The sequence below is a fragment of the Mugil cephalus genome, chromosome 8 (assembly GCF_022458985.1).
Source record: "Mugil cephalus isolate CIBA_MC_2020 chromosome 8, CIBA_Mcephalus_1.1, whole genome shotgun sequence".
Taxonomy (NCBI): Eukaryota; Metazoa; Chordata; class Actinopteri; order Mugiliformes; family Mugilidae; genus Mugil; species Mugil cephalus.
The window spans coordinates 20343678-20370602 of NC_061777.1; the positions used below are offsets into that span (position 1 = coordinate 20343678).

The 26925-nt window shown below is 41.4% G+C and overlaps 2 protein-coding genes across 7 annotated transcripts; one reads left to right on the forward strand and one right to left on the reverse strand.

The window, feature by feature from the left end:
• Nucleotides 1-5253: 5253 nt before the first annotated feature.
• On the reverse strand, nt 5254-10214 carry npy8br (neuropeptide Y receptor Y8b). Of its 4 annotated transcripts, none has more exons than XM_047590861.1 (3): nt 10023-10214; nt 9538-9652; nt 5254-7936 (listed from the first exon to the last, which is right to left on the reverse strand). In XM_047590861.1, the coding sequence occupies exon 3, from the start codon at nt 7776-7778 to the stop codon at nt 6675-6677; it is 1104 nt and encodes a 367-aa protein (XP_047446817.1). In that variant the 5' UTR covers nt 7779-7936; nt 9538-9652; nt 10023-10214; the 3' UTR covers nt 5254-6674. The 4 variants fall into 4 exon arrangements, with proteins under 4 accessions (XP_047446817.1, XP_047446818.1, XP_047446816.1 ...); XM_047590862.1 differs by having other exon boundaries at nt 9538-9696; XM_047590860.1 differs by having other exon boundaries at nt 9538-9729.
• A 9593-nt stretch (nt 10215-19807) lies between these two features.
• klhl22 (kelch-like family member 22) lies at nt 19808-26569 on the forward strand. 3 transcript variants are annotated; one of them, XM_047593018.1, is made up of 8 exons: nt 19808-19899; nt 20222-20532; nt 22339-22504; nt 22588-22911; nt 23032-23441; nt 24318-24510; nt 24670-24903; nt 25228-26569. In XM_047593018.1, the coding sequence occupies exons 2-8, from the start codon at nt 20276-20278 to the stop codon at nt 25567-25569; spliced, it is 1926 nt and encodes a 641-aa protein (XP_047448974.1). In that variant the 5' UTR covers nt 19808-19899; nt 20222-20275; the 3' UTR covers nt 25570-26569. The 3 variants fall into 3 exon arrangements, with proteins under 3 accessions (XP_047448974.1, XP_047448976.1, XP_047448975.1); XM_047593019.1 differs by having other exon boundaries at nt 19830-19899; nt 20228-20532; XM_047593020.1 differs by having other exon boundaries at nt 19819-20532; nt 22588-22899.
• The last annotated feature ends 356 nt before the right edge of the window (nt 26570-26925 follow it).

Below are 26925 nucleotides of genomic sequence, written 5' to 3' on the forward strand. Positions count from 1 at the left end.
TGACTTTTTTTTTAGTTTCAGTTTTCCTACCTAACCGTCATATTATTTTCTATATTTCTCCACCTTTCCATCCTCATAGTTCTCACTCTTCTTTATATTTATCAGTTCAACCTCACATATCTTTAATCAGTTTCTTTCTTTGTTTTTTTGAGGTTCCCTCCTTGGTTTTCTTGTCTATTCTGGTTTTGTACATGCTTCCAATCATTTATCTGTGTTTTAAACTTTTCCATTCCCATCAACTCATCTTCTTCCTTATATTTTAGTCTGTCTATCCACACATTCTGTCTCCTCTTTCTTTTCCATCTTCCCTTCTTCTGCCTTTCTTGAACAAGGCCTTACACTGCCCACGTCTCTTCCAATCTTTTGCTTTTTTTTACTTTCTTCCCTTCTGTTTTTAATTCACGTTTTCTTGCCATCCACTTCCTTACTGTCCCTCTATTGTCCTCCCTTTATCACTCCGCTGCAGTTTTCTTTTTTCTTTGTCTACATTTTTTGAATGGATGGGCAAGACAGAGCCCTTTATCTATTCTCCATCTTTCTTCTCCATCTCTCCATCATTCCTGTCCTTTACCTATTATTTATATCTCCATCCTTCTTATCTAGTGTGGACGGTATGGAGGAAGTTTATCTTCTTTCCTTTCTTCTACTTAATTTAATTTGGTAGGATTCTCAGATATATCTTGTCACATCTGTAATCTTTCACCTCGTTGCTTCTTGGTCCTTTCACGTCTTCTTCATTTATTTTCATTTATTTCCACTTCCTCCATGTGCCATCAACCCTGTTTCTCAGGAATATTTCCTTCTCCGCCTTTTTTTCTCCCGTGGGCGGAGGATAAGGCTCTCATATGTCCTTTATTGTCAGTCTTTCGTCTTCTTGACCCCACCTTTTCTATCTTTCAGGCAGAGTTCAGGCAGTAGCTCTCTTTTAAGTCTTAGTTATTTTTCTTTTTACCACTCTCTTTCTCTTTCACCCATTATGTGTTAAGTAATCATCATGCCTTTCCCATCCTCATCCTTCTTCATTTTCTCACCCCTCTTTATAATTGATTAAAAAAAAAAAAACACCAGTAGCTTTTTTTTCTTTTTTTACTTTTTTCCATACAGTCTTGCACTCACAATTGTCAGCTTTTCTACTGGTATGTATACACTGATCAGGCATAACATTATGACCACCGACAGGAGAAGTAACTGACCATGTTGCTGGGAAACTTTTGGACCTGGCATTCATGTGGACGTTATGTGGACTTTCCACCTAGACCAGACCAGACAGCCCCACCTCGTAGCAATGACACTGACACAGACACACACACACACACACACACACACAAACATTATTAATTCCATATTCACTAGACCCCAAACTGATGAAGTATCTGTGGGATGATCCACAGAGGCCCCTCCCCTCAACCCATAGGACCAGACAGCACAGGACACCCGGAGGACCAAGAGGCACAAGAGTTGTTGGTTGTCATAATGTTATCCCTGATGAGTGTATTATAAAGACATAAATTCTGCTCTAGTTTTTCTTTTACTCGAGAGTGTTGCTGTTTTCTAGGCGATCACAAGGCGGCATGTTGAGACAGCAGAGGGCACTAGAAAATCACAACAAAGTGGCTGGCCCTGATGTTTGTACCCTTTCTTTGTAGGATTTTAGTCAGGTCATAAAATGATCATAAACTTTGTGTAAAATCTCTCTGACCGCTACTGAGGTTTTATTTATCCTCAAGGCTGTATCAGATCCCATCGATGGCAAAACATATTACAATTCACTGTTCTTTACTGTGTTTGTTCACCATGAGGATACATGCCTATTACTGTTTATTGTAATAGCTAATTGTTTGCTCGTCTTATTCCATGTACAGTCCCCAATCTCCTCTGGATTATAAAAGTGATTATTTATGGTTGGATAAATAACATGACAATTATTTGACCAGGCGGCCCCGGTGTGTTCGCCAGTGGTGTATGGAATTCAAACAAACTGAATAAGAAATCGAAGTTTATTCATCATGGTGATTTGACAGCGATACAACAGCCTGTAATATCCTGTTGACGAGCGTACGGGGATAGTGTGCTCTTATCGTCAATGGAAAGTGTGTTTTTCAAAGTTGTTCAATCTTGTCTGTCACCCTGGTGTTACTAGGCAAACACATGTGGCAGAAAATCGTTCCTGTGGGTTTCATGACACTGATGAGATTGCCGCTACTGAACATGGGTCAAGTATTGTTCCTTACTGAAAGTGATTTGATAAGGGATAAATATATGAAAGGCAATAGCACGGGGGGGACATAAAATATTTACACAAGACCAACAGGATCATGCACAGTAACAAGCCACCCCTCCATTGTTATCTCAAACTTTGCTCATAGTAACAGACATTTTTTTTGTGTGTGTGTGTGTGTGGCACATCAAAGCAGAATACTAAGTTAATGTGCCATTTGAAGATTTCAATCAGCGCTAATGAAGAAAATAGCTGCTGGAGACACTGCTCAGCATGGACACACAGCTGTGAGGTCCACCAGGTTAGAAATTATAATTAGTCTCAGTGAGATCAGTCTGACACGGACTGATGTAATTAAACTGAACATCAGCCATAATCTCAGTGCCGAGAGTCAGTGTGTGTTTAAAGCTGCCTGCTGAGTTTGTCGGGGTGAATCAACAGTGGACTTTTGTGTCAGCTGACATTTCAATTTGTCCGATAAACAGAGTAAAGTACCTGAAAATTGTTGGCATAGTTTGGAGAAAAGACCGGACGACTGTTTTCTCTGTAAATGTAACATTTAATCTTTAGGTCGATGTTTGGATGAAACACTAGACATTATGCTAAGCTAACCAGCTGCAGGCTCCTTTTTTTTCTGTAAAACAAATAAATAGTAAACTATCAATTCATTTAGCTTAGCTTAAAGTCCGGAAATTAATTGTTGTTGTTCTGTTCAAAAGCAAAATAGCTACATGGTTGTCCTATTCCTTTGTGCTAACTAACTTATGCACTGTAGACTTGAGAATGGATCAAAATCCACCTCTCCAAAATGTGTTTTCATTCCTTTAAATATACCTTTCCTATTGCAGTCTAGTAGTATAGCCCATGCACAGTAAACTAACCGTGACACACTTAAGGTAATAATTACACCAGTGCTTTACAAAACGCTGTCCTTTACAGTTCTGCAAGGTTCATAAACCGTTGCAAGTCGAAATGCATGTTGAAGTATCTCCAGCAATAAATGTTACATCTTACTTTCTTATTTCTGTCCTGCTTTTCAAGCGAGAGGACCACCTGATTGAGATGATTCCTCTGGAACTGCTTCAAGCGTTTAATAAAGTGGCTGTAATAGCTTGGTGCTCTATGTCACCTTGAAGGTGACCCATTGAAACCCCCGAGGAAGCTGTAACCAGGCAACTAAAGCAGGCTGTGGTCCTCTTGTCTTTTCTTCTATCGAACAAAATGGAGGTCACAGAGGCCGGGTCCTAAATTATCTGAGCAAGATTATAGAGATGAAAGAATTTCTTGTACAGCTATTGTTACCTGTCTTCCTGGCACATACAACGCACCACACCACAAAACCAGTCCCGGAGAAAAACTGGCCAGCATCAGTGGGTTTGCAATTTCGAAGCTGTCAAGTCTGCCTGTGTTATGCAAGACACAGCTATTTGTATGTTTGTGTTATTGATGCTAGAGAAGAAAGGTTTCAAGTCTAGAATTATCATCCAGTAGGTCGTTGAGCTTTCTACATTTGCTTCAAAGAAGTAGAAGAAACATTTTCCCTGAATTATATTTGAAGGATTTTATGTGCGTAACCTGGCCTCATGAATCAGGCTGTCAAGAATGTGTGTCCTTATGATATCCGAACTAATAAATCAGACAAAACAATAGACCGTACCTCACGGATCTAATGAATGAAGAACCGCCTGATACGAGGCGGAACCATTAGGGCAATTCAATACAAAGATAAGAGGACAAGAAAATATTGACGGAGCTCATCTGTGTGTTTGACCTGTGAATGAGCAACTGCCTGTTTCACTGCATCCTACAGATGTTAACAAGTTATACCATGATTAGGATTCTCAGGGCAGCATCCTGGCTGCCTCTGACCTTTTCATCTGCCAAAATAAAAAGATTAGTCCTACTCACAGGGGATCAAAGGTCCACACAGGCACTGCTTTTACATCCTGCGGTTGAAAATCACTTTCAGGACATTTGAAATAGATTGCCGCAATAAATTGCCTCATCCTTTGGCAGCACCGATCTTTATATTCCTATTTTATTAGATGTCATATTACTATCTACATTCGAGTAAAGAAAAGAGGATGAATAATGGCGTGTGTGGCAGGCAAAATATGACTGGAGTGCATTTAAATGCTCAGAACAACAGCTTGAGCAATTCTCTGTCCGACTAGTTCGCGTTGTTCCTGTGATTTGGAGAGACTGCTTATATGAGAATCGCTCTAAATTAAAATGCAGAGAGCCAAGATGCTAATCTTTCTGGAACTGCTCCACTCACAAGGAGAGCCTGGCCCTGCGGACTCATTAAGTGTTTGTCTCCAGCTGAGCTTCATTTCATAGTGCAATAATGTGCCCATAGCCTGGCTACAATGGGTAACCATGTAAAACGCCGTAATTCAACTCATTGTCAAGTGGTGCTGGAGTGCGCCAGAACCCCCGGCCTCTCGGTTCCTTTATTCTGAACAAAAGGACCACTTCTACTTCCCTGGCAGATGTTCTAAAAGAAAAGAGAGGTGACAGGAATTAATTGTAAGAAGAGAGAGAGGACTGGCAGTCCGTAAAGGTCAGCTCAGGCCAGGAAGCACACAGTCAATTATAACTACAAGCACCTATGAGAGATCTACTGAGGTCTGAAGTGCCTTTGGAGAACAGCTTCTCAGGTGAATAGTTTCAGCTCAGTTTTGCTCTCTAAAAGGTGTGAACACATCGTTCGCTTGACTTCCTGACACACCACATCCAAACGGCAAAGCACCTGACAGCAAAAACCTTACCTTTTCCTTCCCTCTTTCATCTTCTCTGAGGCAGCAGAAAATATTGCAGTTAATTTGCGTTCCCCAAACATGAATATTTAGCACAGTCCCCATTGATCTCTCCTACATTTTCTTCCCTCCCTCATGTTTAACAGCCACGGCACCAAACACAACCCTGATTTATTCAACACTACAAGCACATCTGATTTTTTTTTTTTTTTGGGAACTCCTTCTTAAATAATGCACACAGAAGCCGCACACCGAATTTAACCTCAGAAAGAAACAAAGTGTTTGAAATATTTAATATTTACAAGTGGAGTTTTTTCCCCCCCTTACGCACACTTTATAATACAACGTCATGTCAAACAAGTGCTGATTGACTCTTGAATAATCAAGTCAATGCCATAATGTTAGAAGAATTAGGATCCCACACAGCATAGTGTTCCCTATGTGGTGATGGTGTAGTTTGGTCCCAGTGTACCATTTTACTTTTAATGAGAGACTTAGGACTAATCCAGTATCTGTTAAGAATGATACAAATGATCTGATCTGACCTGGCGGATGACAGCAATATAAAAAATAAAAGAAACCTGTGTTCAACACACTCTCAGAAACCAATGAAATATGCAGAAAAAAATAAAACTAAATAAAAGGCAGTACAAGAACCAAAGATCAAACAGTGTGACTAATTCAAACCAAATATCGTAATACAGGCACTCCCATTACAGATAAAGTAAATGCTTCAATGCAGGTAAATAGCACAAAGACTAACAGGAGATATTTGCTATGCTACAAAGTGCTCTTTATTGCCGACCACACCAAAAGCTATAACTGTGTCATGTGTTATATACAGCAGAAGGAACCTGCCACTTTTATTTTGTGTTATTGCAGTTGATATATGGTGGTTGCATGGAACATTGTATGAGAAGTACTGCCCCAAACGCACACTCAAATATACTGGAGAGCAGACTTTGGCGTACAGCGTGAAATGTACAGCTATTTTCAAGGTTCGCTGTGAAAGTTCATTACACCAACGGTGATTTTAGGCAATAAGAAACGCATTAAGATGATGCAAGTAAATTGTCTGAATGAACGCCCACAGCCACATTTAATGCACTAATGTTATCACCTTCAGACGTGTAATAAGCTACTCTGTTGATAATCATTAACACACCACAGTCCCTTAATATCTTCATCAATACTATTAACATTAAACAGCCACTGAATGAACATTTGCTGTGCCTCAACACGTTTGACCTTCCAGTACTCCCTCACTTTTAGCAAGTAAAAGTGTGAAAAGTAAAGCCTAAACAGCTGATATGGGTTTAAGAACAACTTATCGGGAGATGTCAGCGCTCAGAGAGAAAACAGGATCCGTGTATATCAGACTGAAGGCTGTCTGATAAAGAACTGTACACACCATGGATGCAAATGTGTGTAAACTATCCTCAGCTATTCTACAATACTTAAACTTGCCCAACCTTTGCACTATCATCTGTTATCTACTTCCTCTTCCATGTGAACTCATATTGAATTGAGGGCACTGCACCATGTTGTGGTGTCTTCAGTGTGCCGCCTCTGGACTGCTATTGTGAGGTTTATAAATTTGCAAATGTCAACCTTGCAACAAAAGCGCCAAAGGAGGAAACAAAGAGGGCTGAGGGGTCCTCGCTAGTTCCTTTGTCCTTCAACGAAGGGGCTTGCTTTTAAGTATTGTTGCTGATAGATCCATTGCTCAAGATCGACCCTTTTGTAACCTCTGTGCTGACAGTGGAGAGTGGGACGCTCTCATACCTCTCTGTCACCCCCCAGCAGCGACAGCTCAACAGGGTGGACTTGAGCTGTTTCTGGAAATTGCTGTTGAGGAAGCCATAGATGATGGGGTTGACGCAGGTGGAGACCATGGCGGTGAGGTGGCAGAATGAGAATATGATGTCGTGGCCACAGGACGGGATGGCCTCGTGGTTCCAGTCGAACACGGTGTTGAAGACGTTGAGAGGGAGCCAGGAGAGGGCGAATGCCACCACTATGGAAATTAACATGGTGTTGATCCTCGTAGCGCCTTTGTTCTTCTTCTGAGTGTTGTTCCTGCCACGGTCCACCATGTCCTTCCTCCTCCTGAGGCGCAGATAGATGTGTAAGTAACAGATCATGATGAGGATGACAGGAAGGAAGTACTGGAAGATGAGGAGGGAGGTGGTGTAGGCCCGCCTTTCTTGGACCGATGGCCACAGCTCCATACAAACGAGATGCTCGTTGATCGGGTAGGGGACGCTCATGTTTTGGAAAGGGAAGGTGAGCACGGTGTAGGAGAGGAAAGGCACTGAGATTAGGCAGGCCACGATCCAGGTGACAGCCACTGCCAAGTAGGACTGGCCCACCATGGGTTTCCATCCAGTCGGATGGACAATGAGCTGGTAGCGCTCCATGGCGATGAGGACGAGGGAGAAGGTGGAGACAGTAACTGATATGCACTGGATGAAGGGCGTGAGCTTACAGAGGGTGTCTCCTAGGATCCAGTGGTCCATTAGTGTGTAGATAATCGTGGCCGGCATGCATATAATGCCTATGAGAATGTCAGAGCAAGACAGGTTGACGATAAAGATGTTGGTAACGTTGTGCATCTCCTTGTGCCTGGTGATGACGAACACCAGGCAGGAGTTCCCGATGAGACCCACTGCCATGACTGTGCTGTAAGCAACGATCAGGAAAGTGGTGCCACCCACTGACAGGCTGCAGTCCTCGGCCAAATCCCACGGTATCTCTCTCCATGAGGCTTGGTTGTGATAGGTGTTGTGCTGCAGCTCCATGGTGGTTCTCCTGGGCTCACTTCAAAGGCGGAGGACTAATTGAACTAATTTGTTTTGTCACACTTTCGCAAATTACTTCAGGAATAATATTTGCAATTTTTACAGTTTCCCCTCATCCTTAATCCCTGGCAGTCTCTACATCAGTCTTCATTTGCAGCCTATGAAAAAAAAAAAAAAAAAAGATATGAGTATGAGTAACTCGAATGATCCGAGTGTGTTTTTAAGAAATGTTAAGATATAATGGGGTGGGTTATCATCAAATTCAAAAGTAGCTCCTGCAAAACCTGCGGCCTCAAAAGAAATTGACCCCCGCTTGCTGAAAAAGCTCATTTCGTCATTAGACTCTTTCATATGAGGACATGTAGCAGACGCTCATTCTCTTGCTGCAGGATAGGATTTTAAATTTGCAGTGCTTCTGAATGTAATTCCACAAGTGTCTATTTGCATCTGTGATGTGTTTAGTATTCCAATTTCACCTTTGTACATTCTGGCAGAGGGTCCAATATTACAAAAACTGAACTTTATGAAGGGAATAATTAATGTAGGGATATCATGAGGCAGTGAGAAAATGCACATTTTCTCTCCCCTCGAGTACAGGCTATAAGAAGAAATGATGCACGGGTGGAATATCATCAAGAGAACAGCACAGATCCAGATTTAGTCGCATCGCTGTAATGGAATTCTGATTTAAATTTTCATCACAATAACGATAATAATCGCGGCTCCGTCAGAGACAATTACTCCCTCTGACTGTTTTCTTCCCTTTTGATAGTGGGAATTTATTCTGTCTCTGCCTATAAAGGAACTGACACCTTTCATTGACACTGAACATTCACAGTCGCTTTCCCGGCTCCTAAAGCACATGTGATCCCTGCAATATGTAACAAAATAATGGGTCGAAAAGCGTAACGGAAACACAATGTCATTACACCAAGAGCATCTAAAGCAGTGAAAATTTTACCAACTGAGATGTTTTGCCCACGGCTCAATTCCCCAGAAATTAGTTTGCAAACACAGCTATGCTTAGAGAATTAGATCCTCAGGATTTAAAGGATTTATCATTTTTAATTGAGGAATCCTTAACCATGATAAATGTCGACAGGTGGGACATTAATTGCTTGTGGCTGTCTCTGTTGTGAGCTATAGTATCCTGTTGGAAATCGTTCTTTCGTCTGTGGTGATTATAATAAAAAGTAGACGACTTAAAATAAAGGTAAATACCCAGTGACACCTGAATTCCTTTGTGGTGTACAATCTTCTCTGTTTGGGCGTATGGATAAATAATTCCCTGCTGGATGCTAAACCTGGCAGGATTTCCTACATATTGCCCACATATAGGCGATCTTGAAGGCTTTGATGCTGAACATTTATGGCAGAATTTGGACACTTAAATCGATGCACTGTCGGAGGATTTGAAGCAATGTAACACTTTACAAAATGAGTCATTGCAGAATGCTATTATGAGATTTCATCCGTAATGTGTAAATTATGGTGATTATTTGCAGATTATGAGGGAGAAAAAGCTTGCAGACAAAAAATTGTTTGTATTTAAGAAACTATAGCTTATGAGGAATTTGTCTGTGAACTGAAGATAATTTATTTTTTCTTCCTAACATTAGCTTTGTTCAATCACCTCACTAAGCCACTCTGGCAAGTCACAAAGCAGCTGCATGCAAACATGATTACATACACCATGCATGCGGGCGAAGCACACGCGGAGATGAAAAGTGCAACAGCAGGTGCTGCATGCGTGTCCTACCGTCGGTCTCTGCAGCTCTGCTGGATCCACTGTCTGCGTGCAGCTGTGCGCCTCGGACTTTGTGAGCTCCGGACAGGTAGAAGAGAGACTCCACTCGTCTGCGCTCACTGTTCTCCTGTCCGGGGGAGACCCATCACTCACAGAAAGCGATGCCTACACCTACAGCATCACATCTATGAACAGCCTAATCAACTGGAAATAATAAGCAAAGTAAATATACCCCAATTTACAGTGATACGGCGGCGGATTCATATTCCCAAGGCATGCGACATTAAAAACTATAAGAGGCTATGGAGAGACATTAGTCTGGGAGCGTATTAGAGGTTTGTCGGAGCATGTCATAAAAAATAAATAGCTCACCATGTAGTTGAAAATGAAATTACTTACTTTCAGTAAACACACCACTACACAGGGACAAAAGAGTTACAGTCGAGCAAGAAAACACTATAATCTAATTAACCGTCAGATCAGCTGTGGTTTCTCACCGAATGTGATTTCTTCTGGGACTTCTGGCTCTGCTCCGCATCAGGTGAGACGCGCAGTTTTTGGTCGAGGGGAAGGTGGGAGGCGTCCTGCCAGGATCACTGATAGGGGCTGGTATCTCTTAAAGCGACCTTATGCCTCAGACTCAGACGGAGATGTGATTGGGAACATCTTACATAAGAACTTCTCCGTGGCACGCACGCACGGACGGAGGCGCGTCCACGCGGAAGCAGGCGCGCGTCCAAACAGTGGGGGACAATGGGGGAAATTGAGTTAGGCTATGTGAAATTTGTACCCACGGTCTGCATCACCCACCTGAAGCCCTGCCACGTATTAGTGAGCAACATTAGGTGATTCATTTCGTCTCTCGTAAAGGGAAATGCTGAGCATCCACATAATGAGGAGACTTTCATATATCACGAATGAGAAATCGGTGTAATATCGCGGTAATATAATAGTCAGATATTATTCTAGTGCTGTTTAAAAATCCAACTGGGCTTGCTGTATAATGTCTTCTCTATATGCTGTATAATGCTGGTGACATGTATGCAATATCTTGCTGCGTTTTCCCACACAGAGGCCATTGTAAATGAGGACTACTGTATTATGTGGGCAAGGTTAACCTTGGATAAACACACACTGAGAGAATTCAGAGAATTTAAACAGAGGCTCCAGTGACTGTCATTGTTCCAAATGTGAAAAGTGCCCAAATCAAACACAACAGACTAAAAGACAAAGAACAGCAATGCAAAAATGAATAAAAATGTTTTATTGGTGAATATAGACTGATATGCATGTTTATCAGCAGGTATTCTGGCAAGAACGTGGATTGATTTCTCTGTCATTTCTAAACATCATTAACCTGTGAGATGTACATACAGTATATCCAAAACAACCACTCGTGTCATGTTTTCTGCATCTGCAGCGTGTACCTTTTCAATTTTCCCTGTGTAAGGCGAATGGAACATAATCATAATTAAAATCCCAGTTTGCAGCCCTCTGCAGCTAACACCTAGAACTATTTTAAACTCATTTTTTGCACCTCCCTTGCTTGTGCAACAGATTGTTAACTGCTTCTTCACACAGTCCCCACACACTCCTGTTTCAAGTGGAGGCTGCTTGAGAGAACAGTAATAGCTGTTTGTCTGAGAGGCAGAACGCTGAAATGACTTGCCACCGACAACAACAGCTCTGTGGGTGTTTACTTGACACAGAGACAGGGTGTCAAGTCGCTCAAGACGACCGATTCGTACGCAAATTTTGATAGAAAAGAAGGGGTGCAGGAAAAGGCTTGCTGAACACTGTGATCTGGATTTGGTCCTAATGAGGAACAACTGTGTGTGTATGTGTGTGTCGTACCTCTGGGCTCGGGCAATCAGCACTACTGTCAGTCACATTCGTATTTTTCTTTGGACGTTGTTTGACAGAAGAGAAGAAAACATTTCCTGGAGCAAATCTTGCCTGTATAGACAGCAGAGCTCTATTGTGACATTAAATTGGTTTTTGACAGCCTGTCCGGCCCTTCAATATGATTGATAAGTGACAGATTCATTGAGAGCGAGGAAGTCTGGCAAGCAAAGCCAGTCCAGCCTGAAAAGGAAGACTTCCCCTCATGGATTGTCCCTAAAACTAACATTACTGTCACAGAGCACATAATCAGACAGAAAGCAGAGGAGTTAGCTTCTACATTACATGATAATGAACAGACAACATTCTCAAAACATTATTATTGCTGTCACATAATATATTCAAACTGTCTTTGAACACTTATTGTATTTGGTACACGGTATCAGCTGTTTAGCATCCCGTCTTGTGTCCATTTACACAATAGAGAATGAAACTGGTTTCAAATATGGCCATATTAGGATTCAGAGAGAGACTCGTGTAACAGGGGGCATTTATACGAGGGCTTCTTGTGGGAAAATTGTTTGTAATTTTATGTGTGAGTGGAAATGTAAATCAATAAACTACTCTGCCCCATTTACAATGAGCTGTTCCCTTGCGGTAGTTCTGCCTATTGGAAGCTACACACTTACTAACACAGAGGAGTATAGTCAGTGTGTAGCCAATGTGTTGACAAAAACCTGGTAACTTCACACATTGTTCGGTCAAAAGAAAGAAAGAAAGAAAGAAAGAAAGAAAGAAAGAAAGAAGCTGTTAGTGTGAAAAATAAATATTTTGTTTATCATTTAAATTGACTGAGAAAACAGTCCCATCATCAGCGTAGAAAGAAATATGCTCTTCATTAAAATTTTGCTGGTGTGCTTGTTGTTGCAAAGTAGAACTTATAATAAAAAGAATCATGGGTGCAAACTGAATTTTAGTTTTATTTATATAAACCATAAAACTAGTATCTGGTGTCGTTGCGAGTGTAGCACAGATGAAACGAAGTTAGCACCTCTCGAATTAGGAGAATTGTTTACATTCTGTGCACATCAACTGGTTCATTGAGAAGCTGTCGTTGATCTGCTCCACACAGACAAAGTACGTTATTACAAATTATCTGATCATTGCATTCATTGGAAATTAATGTTTTGCTCAAATGCTCTTTTTCTTGACTTTTTTTCTTCCCATCAAACTGTTTGATCGTGTGTGAAAGTCAGTCCTGGGCAATTGTTGCATGTAAATGGCTTTCCTTACAATGGAGTGATGATTTAAAGCATTTGTTTGAATCCTTTGCCAGGCTCAAAGGCATACGTAACCTCTTTTTTTATTCTGAAGACTTCATAGGTTTTTAGATCTTGGTATGATGGCATCACACCCTACAACAGCAAAGAGAGCAGCACTCTAAATGTCAGAGATTTATATAAGAAATGTTCTACCTGTCACTCCCTAAAGAAGCTCATTGCACTAGCACCTAATCCAGTTTTAATTTTATAGATATTAGGTGTTATGAACGTAGGGCTATGGCTACTTTTTCCATTTGGCAACTATTGATTTTATTAAAATGATGAAAAGATTATAAAATGGAATAGAAAACCTTTATTTGTCCCACAGTGGGGAAATTGCAGTTTGCAACAACATGCATAGTGCAGAAAAGTGAAGAATAAAGAGTGGACTGTGTAAAAGATAAATAATAAGAGAAAAAGGAGAATAGAATAAACAATATATACAAAAAGTAATGAATTGCAACAAAAAGCATTGACTTGCAAATGGATGTATAACAGATTTTGCACAAAATACACACACAGTACAGAGTAAGTAGTGAAGTGATGAGAATATTTAAACCTTGAGGGCTAATAATATTGCACATATTATGAGTGTTCCTTGTGGAGCCTAACAGCAGCAGGAAGGAAAGACCTTCTGTATCGTTCCTTCACACAGGGAGGGAGAACCAGTCTGTCAGCTGCTCCTCAGTGGCGGGAGGGACAGAACAGCGTCTGCGAAAATCCACCACCACCTCCTTGGTTTTCCACATGTTGATCAGGAGGTGGTTTTCCTGACACCAGTCCATCATCTCTGATGAGGTCGACAACTGTAGATTCGTCTGAGCACTTCTGCAGAACACAGCCGTTGGTGTTGTGTCTGAAATCTGCAGTGTACAGGGTGATAACGACGGGGGCCAAGACAATCCCTTGGGGGGGGTACCCGTGCTGCTGGAAATTTCATGTGTCATTCATTTGAGTACTGTATATCACCTTTATGTTTTTGATATTTGGAGTAATACGTCAACCACGTTTTACATAACAGTGTATGAGCAATGCAGAAACAATAATCATAGCTTCCCTATTTTACCTGTGACATGTTCATCCATGATCACATCGTAAATATACGCAACTTCCATCCAGGAATATGACGACAACAACTGAATTAACTGGAGTCAACTTTATACCTTTTTGAGTTCATTTAAATCAAACAAATGTGGCAGCTCTGGACAACCATCGAGTCACTCTGATTTATTTTTCTCATTTGTCTCCTTTCCATGTTTTCTAACTCTCCTATTGTTAGCCACTCCTACATAGCACATTTCCCATCAGTACTCACCTGAACCTTACCCACCCACCTACACACCTGTTTCCACTCGACTCCCTCTGCTTATAACAGCCCATAACACATGCCTCTGCCAGACTGTCTTTGTGTAATTGGCAGAGCACTTTAGTTATACTAGCCTGTTTTCTCGAAATCAGTTTTTTGATCATCACCTGTTTATATTTGGACTCTATTCCTTCTGTCTTGTTTGCATAGCCTTGTAAGTCTTCAAACCTCTTGTAAACTATAAGGAAATCCGCCTGTTTTTGGCCTCATGCTCGTGAGTCTTTGTCTGAACGATGACACAATCTCCCCCTGCAGTATTACAGCCCATTGCATGAACCAAGTTGAAATGATCCTTGACACCATCACTGCAACACAGTTCTATAAATCCCCTGAAGCTTTAAATAACCCCAGCTAAGAACAAATGCCACACTGCCGCAGGTAGCCTGGATGACAAACAACTCCCATCAGCTGCACAGATCACATCTGACACAAGCTCACCCTGATGCTCTTCTCTTAAAATGTGACCTTTGGGTGCAGTACATAAGTACATACTAGTGCGCACAACATACTGTAAAATGCAAGCATTTGTCATCGCAGCAAAGTAACTGCAAAGTTCAAACAACATTTTCGTATTAAAAATGGAACACATTGATATGTGTGTGTCTGCAAGGTATCAGTCTGCGCCGTCCTTTGGCTCTATATGAAGCTTTAAAGAGCCTTGTTTTTTTCCGCATCAGGAAAGAAGAAAAACAACTTTATGAAAAATCATTTCATATTAATTCTTAGACTTAATATTAATCTGTTTAAATCACACATCTAATGCAAATTTATATGTACATATACAAAGTTTCCCTTATGGAAACACGTCCTTTCCCCCTGCAACTGTGAAGCTCTACAACCAAGCCTGATCCCAGTAGACCACAAATATATGAAGACTGTTTCATTCAAATTATTATTTTTGTATTTATTTAAAGTTTTACTTATACATGAAAGAATCTTTTATTAACTTAAAAGAAGATTAACTTCATTTAATATCAATGGGTTACGGTACACATTGTTTTAGTAAAAAATGAAACAACCAGCAGCTGCTATGCCAACAGTCATTTCGCCACTGTTTTCCATTCTTTGCGCCAACCTCATCTAATCTGTGATGTAGCTAATAAATACATGTATGCTTCATTTGGCCATGTTTATTTATATGCACATACAAGGAATTTGCTCATTGTATTTAACTCATCCAGGTGAGCTCACTTGGAACAGTGGGTAGCCGTGCAAGACATCCTGGAATACGTTCGTTCCTCAGCCATGTACACAGAGATGACACAAACCAGAAGCCTTATGGTTATAAGCTCTGACTACTAGTCGAAGGTCCTTATACACTACTTTATAAGACTGCAAATACCAGATTAGTATTGAGCTTCTAGTCCAGTCTTGCACCTTTCACAAAATATCACAATATCATTCCTTTAAATCCAGAAATGGCATCAAATTTTGCTTTGTTTTCAAGTTACAACCAAAATGGACAATCTGTCATTTTTGAAATTTAGTTTAATTTTACTACATGCAATTTTAAGAATTATCTTCGGTATGGTGGAACAAATCGAAAAAATAGAGAATTGATAAACAGAGTAAGAGGGAAGAGAGAGAAATAGACTCTGAGCCTGGGATTGGGGTTTATTAAAACCCAATTGCATTAGCAGACTGAAAGGTAGAATCAATCCAGTGTGCATTAGTCTGTCTGAACCTCCTCCTTTAATTCATATAAATGTTCTGCATGTCATTTTTGCTTTCTCAACCCACAGAAACAGAGATCAGCAGTGCTCAGCTCCAGTCACATCTGAATGCAAGACAGACTATTCTTTTTACTGCTTTGCTTTTGCATCAGTGATCCTCTGTGTCAGCATATGATTCAGAATTTTCACTAACGTTGTCACTGCGAATAAGATGGTGAATGTCACACCCCCAAAATAGCCCTAATCCCAATAGCAAGAGGTGAATACAGAGGCAGCATAACAAGATAGGGGCAGGATAGCAAGTTGCTATTGATCGCTCGAAGCCTTGTTCAATATCAGCTCAGATCCAGTGACACATGGCAGATATGACCACCCACCCACTCAGGTTCTTGGCAACAGTTTAGCTTTATTCCAGTTAATATTTGATCCATCATTAGTCTCTTTCTACGCTGCCTCTTTGCAAATGCTGGAGTAGAAGGTGGTTACCATGGGTTACTGTATATGGCAATGTATCTGAAGCACACACTCTCTGGAAAGGCACACTGATTACAGCTTTGATAAACATAATGCAAATCAAGACATAAAACTACGTCTCTTACATTCCATTTGTGGTGTGGGCAAGCGTGGATGACACGGACGAAACCTCTCCTTTGAGAGCAGCTGTCCAAGCACAGTCCAGCTGAGCTATCTGGTCCTGTCATGTTGCTGCTTGCAGTCTTGTATAATATTTTCCACTGGGAAATGTCCAGTTTCAAGCCATGTGTGGGCTGTGTGTGAAAAGAGTCTTGATTCACCCTCTGTCTCAGCAAGAAACTATTAAATTACTACCCAGTTTTTTGGAATCTTTATATCGACAAAATAAAGAAACGGTGATGTTATTCCATGTTTTCCTCTTTATTTCAGCACTAACTGATAATGCTTTAATGCTCCAGAGCAGCACATACAGTGGGGAGGCTTAAATATTTCAGCAACATTGGTTTTCTCTAACTCCACAGCGTGGAGGGAAAGTCTCAGGCTTTTCTAAAGAAGACAGACCTCAGTGAAAGAAAAAAAAGAAAGAAAAGCGAAAGAGGCACCGACTAGGGAGTTGGCAATATATCCAAACAATAAATGTCACTATATTCCCATGTCTTTTTAGGTTCCATCGCTGAATGCAGACTAAAATTAGCAATCACACCTTGGTGTCCAAATGCAGTTCCTCACACAAGATAATTAAGAAGAACAACGGCTACTGAGGCAGAATTGTTCAGATCTCATGGTGGTTTAAGTGACTCCACACTGTTTATGGAGAGATGTGTATCGCCTACAGTAGCTGCTGCCCTAGGACAGTTGACAGGCTTCATCAAACAGCAAGACTGAAAGTTGTTGGCTTACTGAATTTTGGTATGGAGGGAAATTGATTGCTCACTTCACAATCACCAAGCAACCCCAGGAAAATTGCACATGTCAAGGCCGCACCTCAGTCACTTTACAACCATCCTTTCAGGTTATGAATCACAGAGCGGAGAGCACGTGTAACACAGTAGATACAGTTCATTTCACACTGCTCTCATTCCTTTACAGACTATCCAATTTCATATTCTGACATTTGCTCTTAACACTCTGTCAACAAGATTTCACTTCACCTGTTTACATATAGATTTATTAAGATTTCTCCTCTCATACATGAGGCCTAGGATGGATTCACATCCAGTAAGCACACGGGATGTTTTTCAGTCATTCTGTGCATGTCACACGTCCTCTGCCACACTAAGGATGGCAGGTAGTTGGCATGGAAACCATCTTAGATGGGGTGCAGGCTGAATGAATGGCACCACTGGAGCTCTGCTGTCCCAAACTAATCAGCTGTATTGTCCTTTGGTTTGCCAGTTTCTCCCCTTATCAGATGCAGCATAAGGGAACCATGCTGTGGATAATGGCTGGTGCATTCACTGTCCAACAGCCTGCCATACTGCAGTATTGTCAGAGCCCATTGTGCCCACACATGCCTATCCTTACGATACACAGGTTTGGGTGGTCCATAACAGCAGCATATATCTTTCCGTAATTATTTGATTGAAGCTTAAGTGTCTTAACAGTTTGCAAGATTTGTGTGATGGGGATTCTTATAAAACTCAAGGTCGTGGACTATTTTATGACTTGGTTAGTGCTGCAGCCAGCTCCACTTTTTCAAGTCTGTTTGCAGTACATAGATTGACAGCTAATTCTGTAAATGCTGCTCACTTTGTTTTCATTTGTTTGTCATTCCTTCCTCTGGCCAATGACGCGCCTTCTGCACAGCCTTTTCTTGATGAAAGGAGACGCTCTGCCGCTAATGTACTGGAATGCTGTACTCTCAGTAATGGCCAAAATAGACTCTCTGTGACCTCCAGTAAAGTCCAACAAAAAACAGGCTTTCAGATGGCCCCACAACAAGAGCACAAACCCAGATAAAATGTATTAATTATTATCTACCGGTAATTATCCAAAAGGCGTTTAAAGAAAAGCAACTGGAATTGTAGAATTTGTTGAAGACATTTTGCCAGTCATCCGAGTAGCTTCTTCAGTTCTTAGAGACTGGTGGAACGTTGAAATAGGAAAACTCTGCAGGTAAAACCCATCAGAAACTTGCTTGACTTGTTCGCTTTTCCTTTAACGCCTTTTGGATTACCATGGCCTGGATGACTGAGAAATTCTACAAATCAAGTTTTTTTTTTTTTGTTTTTTTTTTACATGCCTTTTGGATTACCATGACCTGGATGACTGATGAACCTTCACAAACATACCAGTAATTATGCAACCCTAATCAACAATGTATGAATGTATCAAGTGAATGTGTGTCTATGTGTGATATGCAGTGATATGTGTGAGACGATTTGATGCCTCATGTTAGAAATTTTATTAGCCAGTTAAAATTACTGTGTTTATTGTGAGGGAACATCTTTACTGTGAAAATGTTCCCTCACAATTTCCAAGAGCCCAAGGGGATATAATCCCTTGTGTTATTCTCAAAAGTACCAAGCAAGACAATTATATGGAGTCACAGTAAACTGTGTTTGATGCGTGAATATTTGCCTTCAAGAAAGATGCAACTCTTTTGGATTATAAATTTTTTCACCCAATACAAAAGGCAAAACCCTTCAATTTTCTCAGTGCACTCTGCTGCACTGTATATTGGACTGGAAAATAGATAAGTGATGGATTACTCCAAGAATGGTGTTGCAAGTGGAAAAAAATCTCTACTCTGGCTGGCAGGAAATTATATATGCAAATGAAAACCTCTGCAGAAGATGAATGAGACTGTAAAGACCTTAGCAACATTGAAGCCACCAAAAATGTACACACACACACACACACACACACACACACACACACACACACACTTATGAAATAGAACTTGCTGACTTAGGAATTTTATCTGACAGCTCATGCAATCATGCAGCTGTGGAAAATCCATCTGGAAAACATTTGATGAGATGGAGACCTCATACTGTAGGGTCAACAATGACAACAAGCAGCATGGATGGATAAAATAAATAAGATAAGATAAAACGTTATGGTAGACAAAACTCCTTATTATTTGATTTTATTATCTAATGTAGCCTTAGCTAAACTAATGATCTGTGACCAACACCAAAAATGTAATTAAATAAGACTTATATACTAATGTACAATGAATGCATTAGATATGCAAATAAATAAATAAACAAATATGCCAACAGATTCCTTTAATTCTTTGGACTGCTTTGGGCCTCTATTGCTGGTGTATTTGTTTTACATGCAATCCCTTTAAACTGACTACACAGATATTAGAATAGAAAACAGCATCCTCTTGTGTTTGACAGACAAACTCACAGTATCTGAACATCAGTTATATTTTAATTATATCAATGTGATATTTTATCAGTATAAACCACTAGGAACTAAACATGGATAGAATATAATCACAAAAGCTACTGTTATAGTCGTTGATGTTATTGTTAATAATTTAAGAATAGGTATTGTGTTATTACTTCCGCATCGAGCAAGGGACGCTCATGATTGGGTCGATTTTAGGGAAAAAAGGGCGGGACAACGTCGCAGCAGAGGACCAATCACGTTTGAGCTCAGCCTGACACCAGAAAGTAAACAGACTTGTTTTGATCTGTCAAAAAATCACACGGCTCTGCAAGCGAAGTCACCAAGGAGTAAAGTATGCCATTAGGACCGAATAGTTGAATAAAAAACGGGGTTGTTTTGTCACGAGCGCGAATACGTTTTTGTGCAGTTGTCTCGTTTCAGTTTTGAAATGTCGAGCTGTTTTTTGTAGCGCGTTCCACCAGTTAGCATGCTAGCCGGCGGATGCTAGCAAATGTCAAACCAACTTAACACTAGTTTAAGTGTTAAGTCTTAGCAGCAGAAAGTGCTTGTGTTTTTAACTATACTAGTAATCTGTAACAGTCCTGCGGCGTTAACCGTGTGCACAACATGTTGGTCTCTAACAGTGACGCATAAACCAAATCGCTCTTCTGCAGCTGAAGCTGAAGCTGAAGCTGAAGAGACCTCTGAACGATGTCAGTGCTGGACAGATGAAAGCCATGAAACCTGAGCAGAAGTGTGTCGCCGTAGCAGAGGACGGAGCTCCGAGTCCAATGGGAGGACTCGCTGGCTCGTCGGGCCGCCCGGGCCGTCGGACCTACCAAAGTTCAGCCCATTTCGGCAGCCTGCTGGACGGCCTGCTGGCTCTCAGACAGGGCGGCATCCTGTTTGACGTGGTGCTGGTGGTGGAGGGTCGACCCATCCAAGCCCACCGTATTCTCCTGGCCGCCTCTTGTGATTATTTCAGGTGAGATACGGTGAAGCGGGTCTCTGCGCTCAACTTTCATTTTCACTTTTCTCCAGTATAGGCTGGCAAATATTCAAGATGCCTTCAAAGGCTTGGCCTAATAAAACAGTAGAGACAGAGAGGTACTCGCACGACCATGACCCAATGTACAGAACCCTCCTGTCTAATGTATGTTTCTTCAGTTACTTTACTGGGAGTAAGACATTTTATCCCTTTCCTGACTCCATTTACATGGTCTTGATCACCGTGTAATCCGTTTTTACCGAGGTTTATGTTTTTATGGTTTAGTTGTGGTAATTATGGAGGTTATGTGTTTTTTTTATGTATTTCAGTCACAAGACAAAGGCAAGGCCCACAGTTCAGTTTAAACAAGTTTGTCCACATGAACGTATTTGATGTAGCTTCTCAACATTGTCATAAGACCAGTTTTGCAAAAGGCTTTGAGGAAAGGCAACCTGACTCGTAAATATTTCTTGAAGACGTTCTGCCACTCATCGAGTAGCGTCTTCAGTTCTGAGAAACTGAAAGGAAGTTGAGGTTGGAACAGGAAAAGTCTGTGGGTAGAACCCGTCGTTTTGGCTTCTGTCATTAGCTTATCTGTAGTGAGAGGGTTTAATGTGGCATTAAACCTACTTTCTCTGCGCCAGGGTCACGTGATTTCTTAGACCTCAGTCCTGTGCACTCACAACCTGCAGCTTAAAAGGCACCTGTGCTATAGTCTCAACCCAGTCCGTGTGTACAGGTCGTTTGTTCTGATGTTTAACCTTAAGTCCGGCCGCAGACGTGGTTTACTAAAGTTCAGCCTAGAGATCAGCCTCAGATCATGTGATGTGTATGTCATATAATAACTACCGTGAACAGCAGCGGAAACACTTCAGACACAATGGATCAACACAGATAAAATCATCTTAACAATGTCCGTGATGATTCTCAATTATCTGTGTAAAAGCAAAGCTAAAACAAAGCAGCTGACTGGAGCTTTGAACATGTATTTAGATGTGTTGTGTAACACAGAAAAAATCAAGCAAGTCCAGTTTTCTTGTTTTCTTTGTGTTAAATAGATCTTCAGAATAGCAAAGCTCTATGCTATGCTGGTGAACCTTGGTGTGTTTTCCAGTGTGCTACATAAAATTGGGAGGGTTCTCTGACACACCTGTGTCGGGTGTGTCAGCTGCAGGTCAGCTGGACTCATTCCCATTTTGACTCTGGTTCCAGGTTAAGTTTGTTTACTTGTCTGTTTTCATAACACTTCTACATAAACTTCACTTTTGGCACACAACATTAAGTATTACGTATCACAAGCACATTCACTGGAATATATGTGGCATACAGGCATCACAGGGCAAGATTTTCTCCATGATTGTCAGTAAACTCTGCTGTTCAGAATCAGAATGTCATCAATGTCCTTGCACGCAGTACAAGAGTATAAAGTCATCTCCAATGTGGTTTGTGTAAGAGCAAATGAAGAAAGAATAAAAAAAAGAGTATAAGAAACAGGCAGAATGTAAGAGAACACAGTTTATATTTCAAACAGTAACAAATAGCACACAGCTATGACACAGCAGCACGAAATTTGGTGGATATCCCTGTTATTTGACTGTAATGCTTAACACTGCTAAAGATGTTGCCATTTACAACATCAGCTGTTTGTTGAAGAAAATAACTTTAAGCCTGGAGGTGTGTGTTTTGCAACAAAAACTGCTGGCAGAATTCAAACTTGGGTCATTGTGGCTGTGCATCTTTTCATTATTGTGCGGCCAGGCAAACCTAATAACATAATAACAATATGTCACTTTTCTCCTCTAGGGGGATGTTTGCTGGAGGCCTCAGGGAGACACAGCAAAAGGAGATTCCAATCCATGGAGTATCCTACATAGCTATGACAAAACTTCTTGACTACATCTACACTTCAACAATTGAGTTAGACCTGGAGTGTGTTCAGGAAGTCCTGATTGCCGCCACGCTGGTACAGGTAGGATTTAGTTTCTCTTCTGCAAAATTCAGTTGTTCCTTACTTTTTTTCTCAGCTAACTTGTGTTCTTTGGGGTTTTACAGCTTGAGAAAGTCATCGACTTTTGCTGCGACTTCCTTTTCTCCTGGCTGGACGAGGGCAACATATTGGAGGTGCACCATCTGGCCGATCTCTACGGGCTGCAGCAGCTCAATGACAAGATCCACTCCTACATCCTCAAGAACATTCAGACTTTGTCTCGAACAGATGTGTACCGGCAGTTACCCCAAGACGAAGTTTTCAGAGCGCTGACTAGTGACGAGCTTCATGTGAACAGTGAGAACGAAGTGTATGAGGCGGCACTTCACTATCACTACAGTCCCGAGCAGGTGGAAACTGACCAGGTGTACTTGCAGGTCAGTCTGAAGGTGTGTCTGCATTTTGTACTTAAACACTATCATGGATAGTGTGCCTACTTATATTTACTTTATCACTCAGTCTTTGTCATTAATAGATATTAACCATTTCATCGCCTTTCTGACCCCAAGGACAATCTGAAGATGCTCGATGCCGTGCGTTTTTGTCTGATTGAGAAGCAAGTTCTGCAGAGACTGCATGGCAGACTGCACCAGTGTCCACTGAAGGATTCAGTTTCAGCTGCCCTACGGTACCACGAGCAGGAGGTGTGGCAGCCCGTCCTGCAGAGTCCCCTCACCCAGCCACGGTCCACCTTCCACTGTGTCCTGGGCTTCGGTGGGATGTTCACTTCCTCCACTCTCACGGACAGCAATGACCTGTTTCAGGTGTTCCACCCGAGCTGGCGGGAATGGAGGACTCTCACCGCTGCCCACGCGCCACGCATGTCCAACCAGGGAATTGCTGTGCTCAACAACTTTGTTTATCTCATCGGAGGAGACAAAAATACCAGTGGATTCCGTGCCGAGACACGCTGCTGGAGGTGAGGTCACGCCAGAAAATTTATCAATCGCCTCACGTTGTGATTAATTCAAGGCTGCAGCCGTCAGTTACAGTCATTATTGAGATTAGGTCTGTTAAAACAGATGCAATATTTGATCGATTGCTTGACTGTCTAAGCTTACAGATGAAAACACAACCTTGCAATTAGTGGTTAGCAACAGTTCTGAGTTTTCAATTGTATCACGTAATCTTTTTCAGCAGATGGTGTTCACCCGGTTGTCATGGAAACATTTCCAAGTTCTCATTTTGGAGCACTTTATAAATTCTGCTCCATGCTGTTCAGATAGCTGAAGTAATTGGCTTTGGAGACAACATCTGGGATCCGAGGTCACACGTTCCATGTGTTCATGAGGTTTTGATCGGACCATGATATTTTACCTGCAAGTCTGTCCTGACCAGGAAGTCTAATAGATGGGTGCTAAAAAAACTCTAACGTTGAGTGAAATGCTAAGATAAGACAAGGAAAGATAAGATAGATAAAATATGCCTTTATTCATCCCACAATGGGGAAATTCTTGTTATTAACAGTAGCAAGACATTCAGCATCATGTGCACAGTCTTGTGATCCTACAATCAACCCCAGCTAAAACAACTAGTATGTTACCTTTGCTGGTTTATTGGTATGAGTGGGTGAAGACTGAAACTTGGCAAGTAGAGTGAGTTCAGGTGCTAAGCTGGGTGAAGGACTCGTGTGATCATATTACATGACCTTCATTGTCCAGTGAGGAAGAGCTCAGAATAAACATAAGAATAGCTAGTAAATCTAAGAGGTCACACAATAAGTTCATGATCTATTTTGTTCTAAACCTCATATCAGCTGGTTTCCAGTTTCTTTTAAGACTTCCTCTCTTCCCAGATACGACCCTCGTCACAACAGCTGGTGCTCCATCCAGTCTCTGCAGCAGCAGCATGCTGACCACTGCGTTTGTGTGGTGGGCGGCCATATTTACACCATCGGAGGGCGCGACTACAGCAACGAGTTGGACTCAGTGGAGCGCTATGACCCACGCACCAACTCGTGGGAATTTGTGACACCTTTAAAGAGAGAGGTACTATTTTTTTGTTTAGACTGCACGCAGTTACTTCGGCTGTCCACATGATGGTGCTATTTGCCCATCGGTGATTTATAACCGGTGTGCGCCTGTTGTACGCCTGGTGTTTCCCTTTCCTTGAATTCCCATTTAATAAAAGTTTGACCTTCCCTCCAGGTGTATGCCCATGCTGGAGCGGTGGTGGACGGGAAGATCTATATAGCGTGTGGGCGCAGAGGGATGGCGTACCTCAGAGAGACTTGCTGCTTTGACCCTGCAGCCAACCAGTGGACAGCATGTGCGGAGGGGCCAGTGGAGCGAGCGTGGCACGGCATGGCTGCTGTTAATGGACGCGTGTATGTTATTGGAGGAAGCAATGATGAGCGCGGGTACCGGCATGATGTTCTGAAGGTATAATGCCACACTGTACCATGTGGTTATTCTTTTTACTTTTTAGTCTTTTTGTTTCTTCATATGTTGTGGTATTTGTCCTGTACATTTTTTTTTTTACATAATAATAATAATTTAGATCCATTCATCTGTAGAGTCCAACCTCATTTTACTTTTTGTTGAAGACCATTGTCAGCTACATTAGTCAGACTGACTTATTGAATTAATTATATTTATTTTTGTAGCAGAGCAACACCTTTGACAGAGGTTATTACTATTTGGACAGCACTTCTAGAAAGCAGCAAGTAATTAATTTCCCTTTCTTTTTTCCCCTTTCCCCTTCAGGTGGCATGTTTTGACCCGGCCGTCAACTCATGGTCTCTAATGGCCCCCCTCCCCGGTGGGCACGGGGAACCCGGCGTAGCTGTGCTGGACAATCGGATTTACATTCTGGGAGGACGCTCGCATGACAAAGGCACCAGGATGAAATACGTCCACGTGTACAACACCGACGCGGACGAGTGGGAAAACGAGACGGAGTTTAAGCTGCGCGTCTCTGGGCTGGCAGCCTGCGTGGCGCTCATGCCGCCGGCCGTGCTCGCCCAGGCCAGAACCTGGGAGCAGCGCACCAAGGCTTCGTGGGAAGAAGTGGACGTGGACAACTCAGAGGACTCTAGTGAGGACTGAACAAGCTACGTTGAACCCAACCCATCATGCACTTTTCTTTTCCAGCACAATGAACTGTGTTTTTTTTTCCCACAAAATTTTCCTTTTTCGCGTAATGACCACTTTGAGTGCCTCTGAACCAAAGTGTCAATAAGGACTATCGAACACTTTTGATGTGACCTGTCTGAGAACCGCTGCCTGCTCACATGTTAACACAACTGATCCCTCATTGTCTTCTGACACTGTAACTGCTCCTGCGTGGATTTATCATAGAGGGAGCCTATGTTCAACTTAAATGTACATTTATACTCTGGAAAGTAGCGGCTATGCAATAACATGATAGTTTGGTTTATTGGTTTATTCACACAAGAATTTCAGTTTTTTAGTTTAGACAGCTGCTGTTGATCATTGTCAGCTTTCATCACGTCCATGCTACTCTACAATCAGTGAGTTATTAGAGTTTTAACGATGTGCCTTGTTTTGTGGTCACATCAGAACATCTGTATTGTTTGTTGTGTGTTTAGCCAGAAATGAGCCTTAGGTGTTGTGCCTCTGATATCACAGATGGATTTAAATACCTAGATTTATGATTGGATTTGAATGATGAGGCACTGGTGCTACAGGCGGCAGACCCCAGCTCACTGTGTGTTCTCAAACGTGTAAGTAAAATGTGAACCTGTTGAGTCTTGATATGCTTGTAATGATTTTTTTTTCTGTTGTTGACCTCACATACTCTGTAACTTATTTTGTTCTCAGATCAATGTTTGTTTCTGAATTTCAGGCTTTCCTCTGTGCTTCCCTTTGTTGCCTCTGATCAACACCGCTTTATATGAGAAAAGAACAACAGAAAAGTGAACATCCACCATCAGGCATCTTTATATGTGTTTGAACAACTGCCGGAACAAATCAGATTTTTTTTTCTGAAAATGAAGGTTATGTAGTGAAGAAAGGATTAAGTTGAATCCCTGTCACACAACATATGCAAATTTGTTTTGAACTTTAATAAAATAGTAATATATAATTGTTCATGTGTGCCTGTCAGTAGGAGTTGGGATTTTATTTTTAGTTAAAGACATGTGGAAGTTATCTATTGCTTAAAACATTAGTGTTTTAACCTCCTGAGACCCAAGATTTGTTTGGAATTCATCTGAATTTCTTAAGATTAAAATCTTTAGGTATTTGGGATTAGTAGGATCGAAGAAATATAAAAAAAGAAATAAGATTCACCTTTGAAGTGAAAGTAGTTTTTGAAAAAAATTATGAGGACACAGGGATTATTTCGCTGTATATCACAATTTATATCACCAATGTCTACCAAAATATAGAACTGGAAACGATGAAATTCCAATGTCCTCAAACGAGTACCTGCTAATTTGT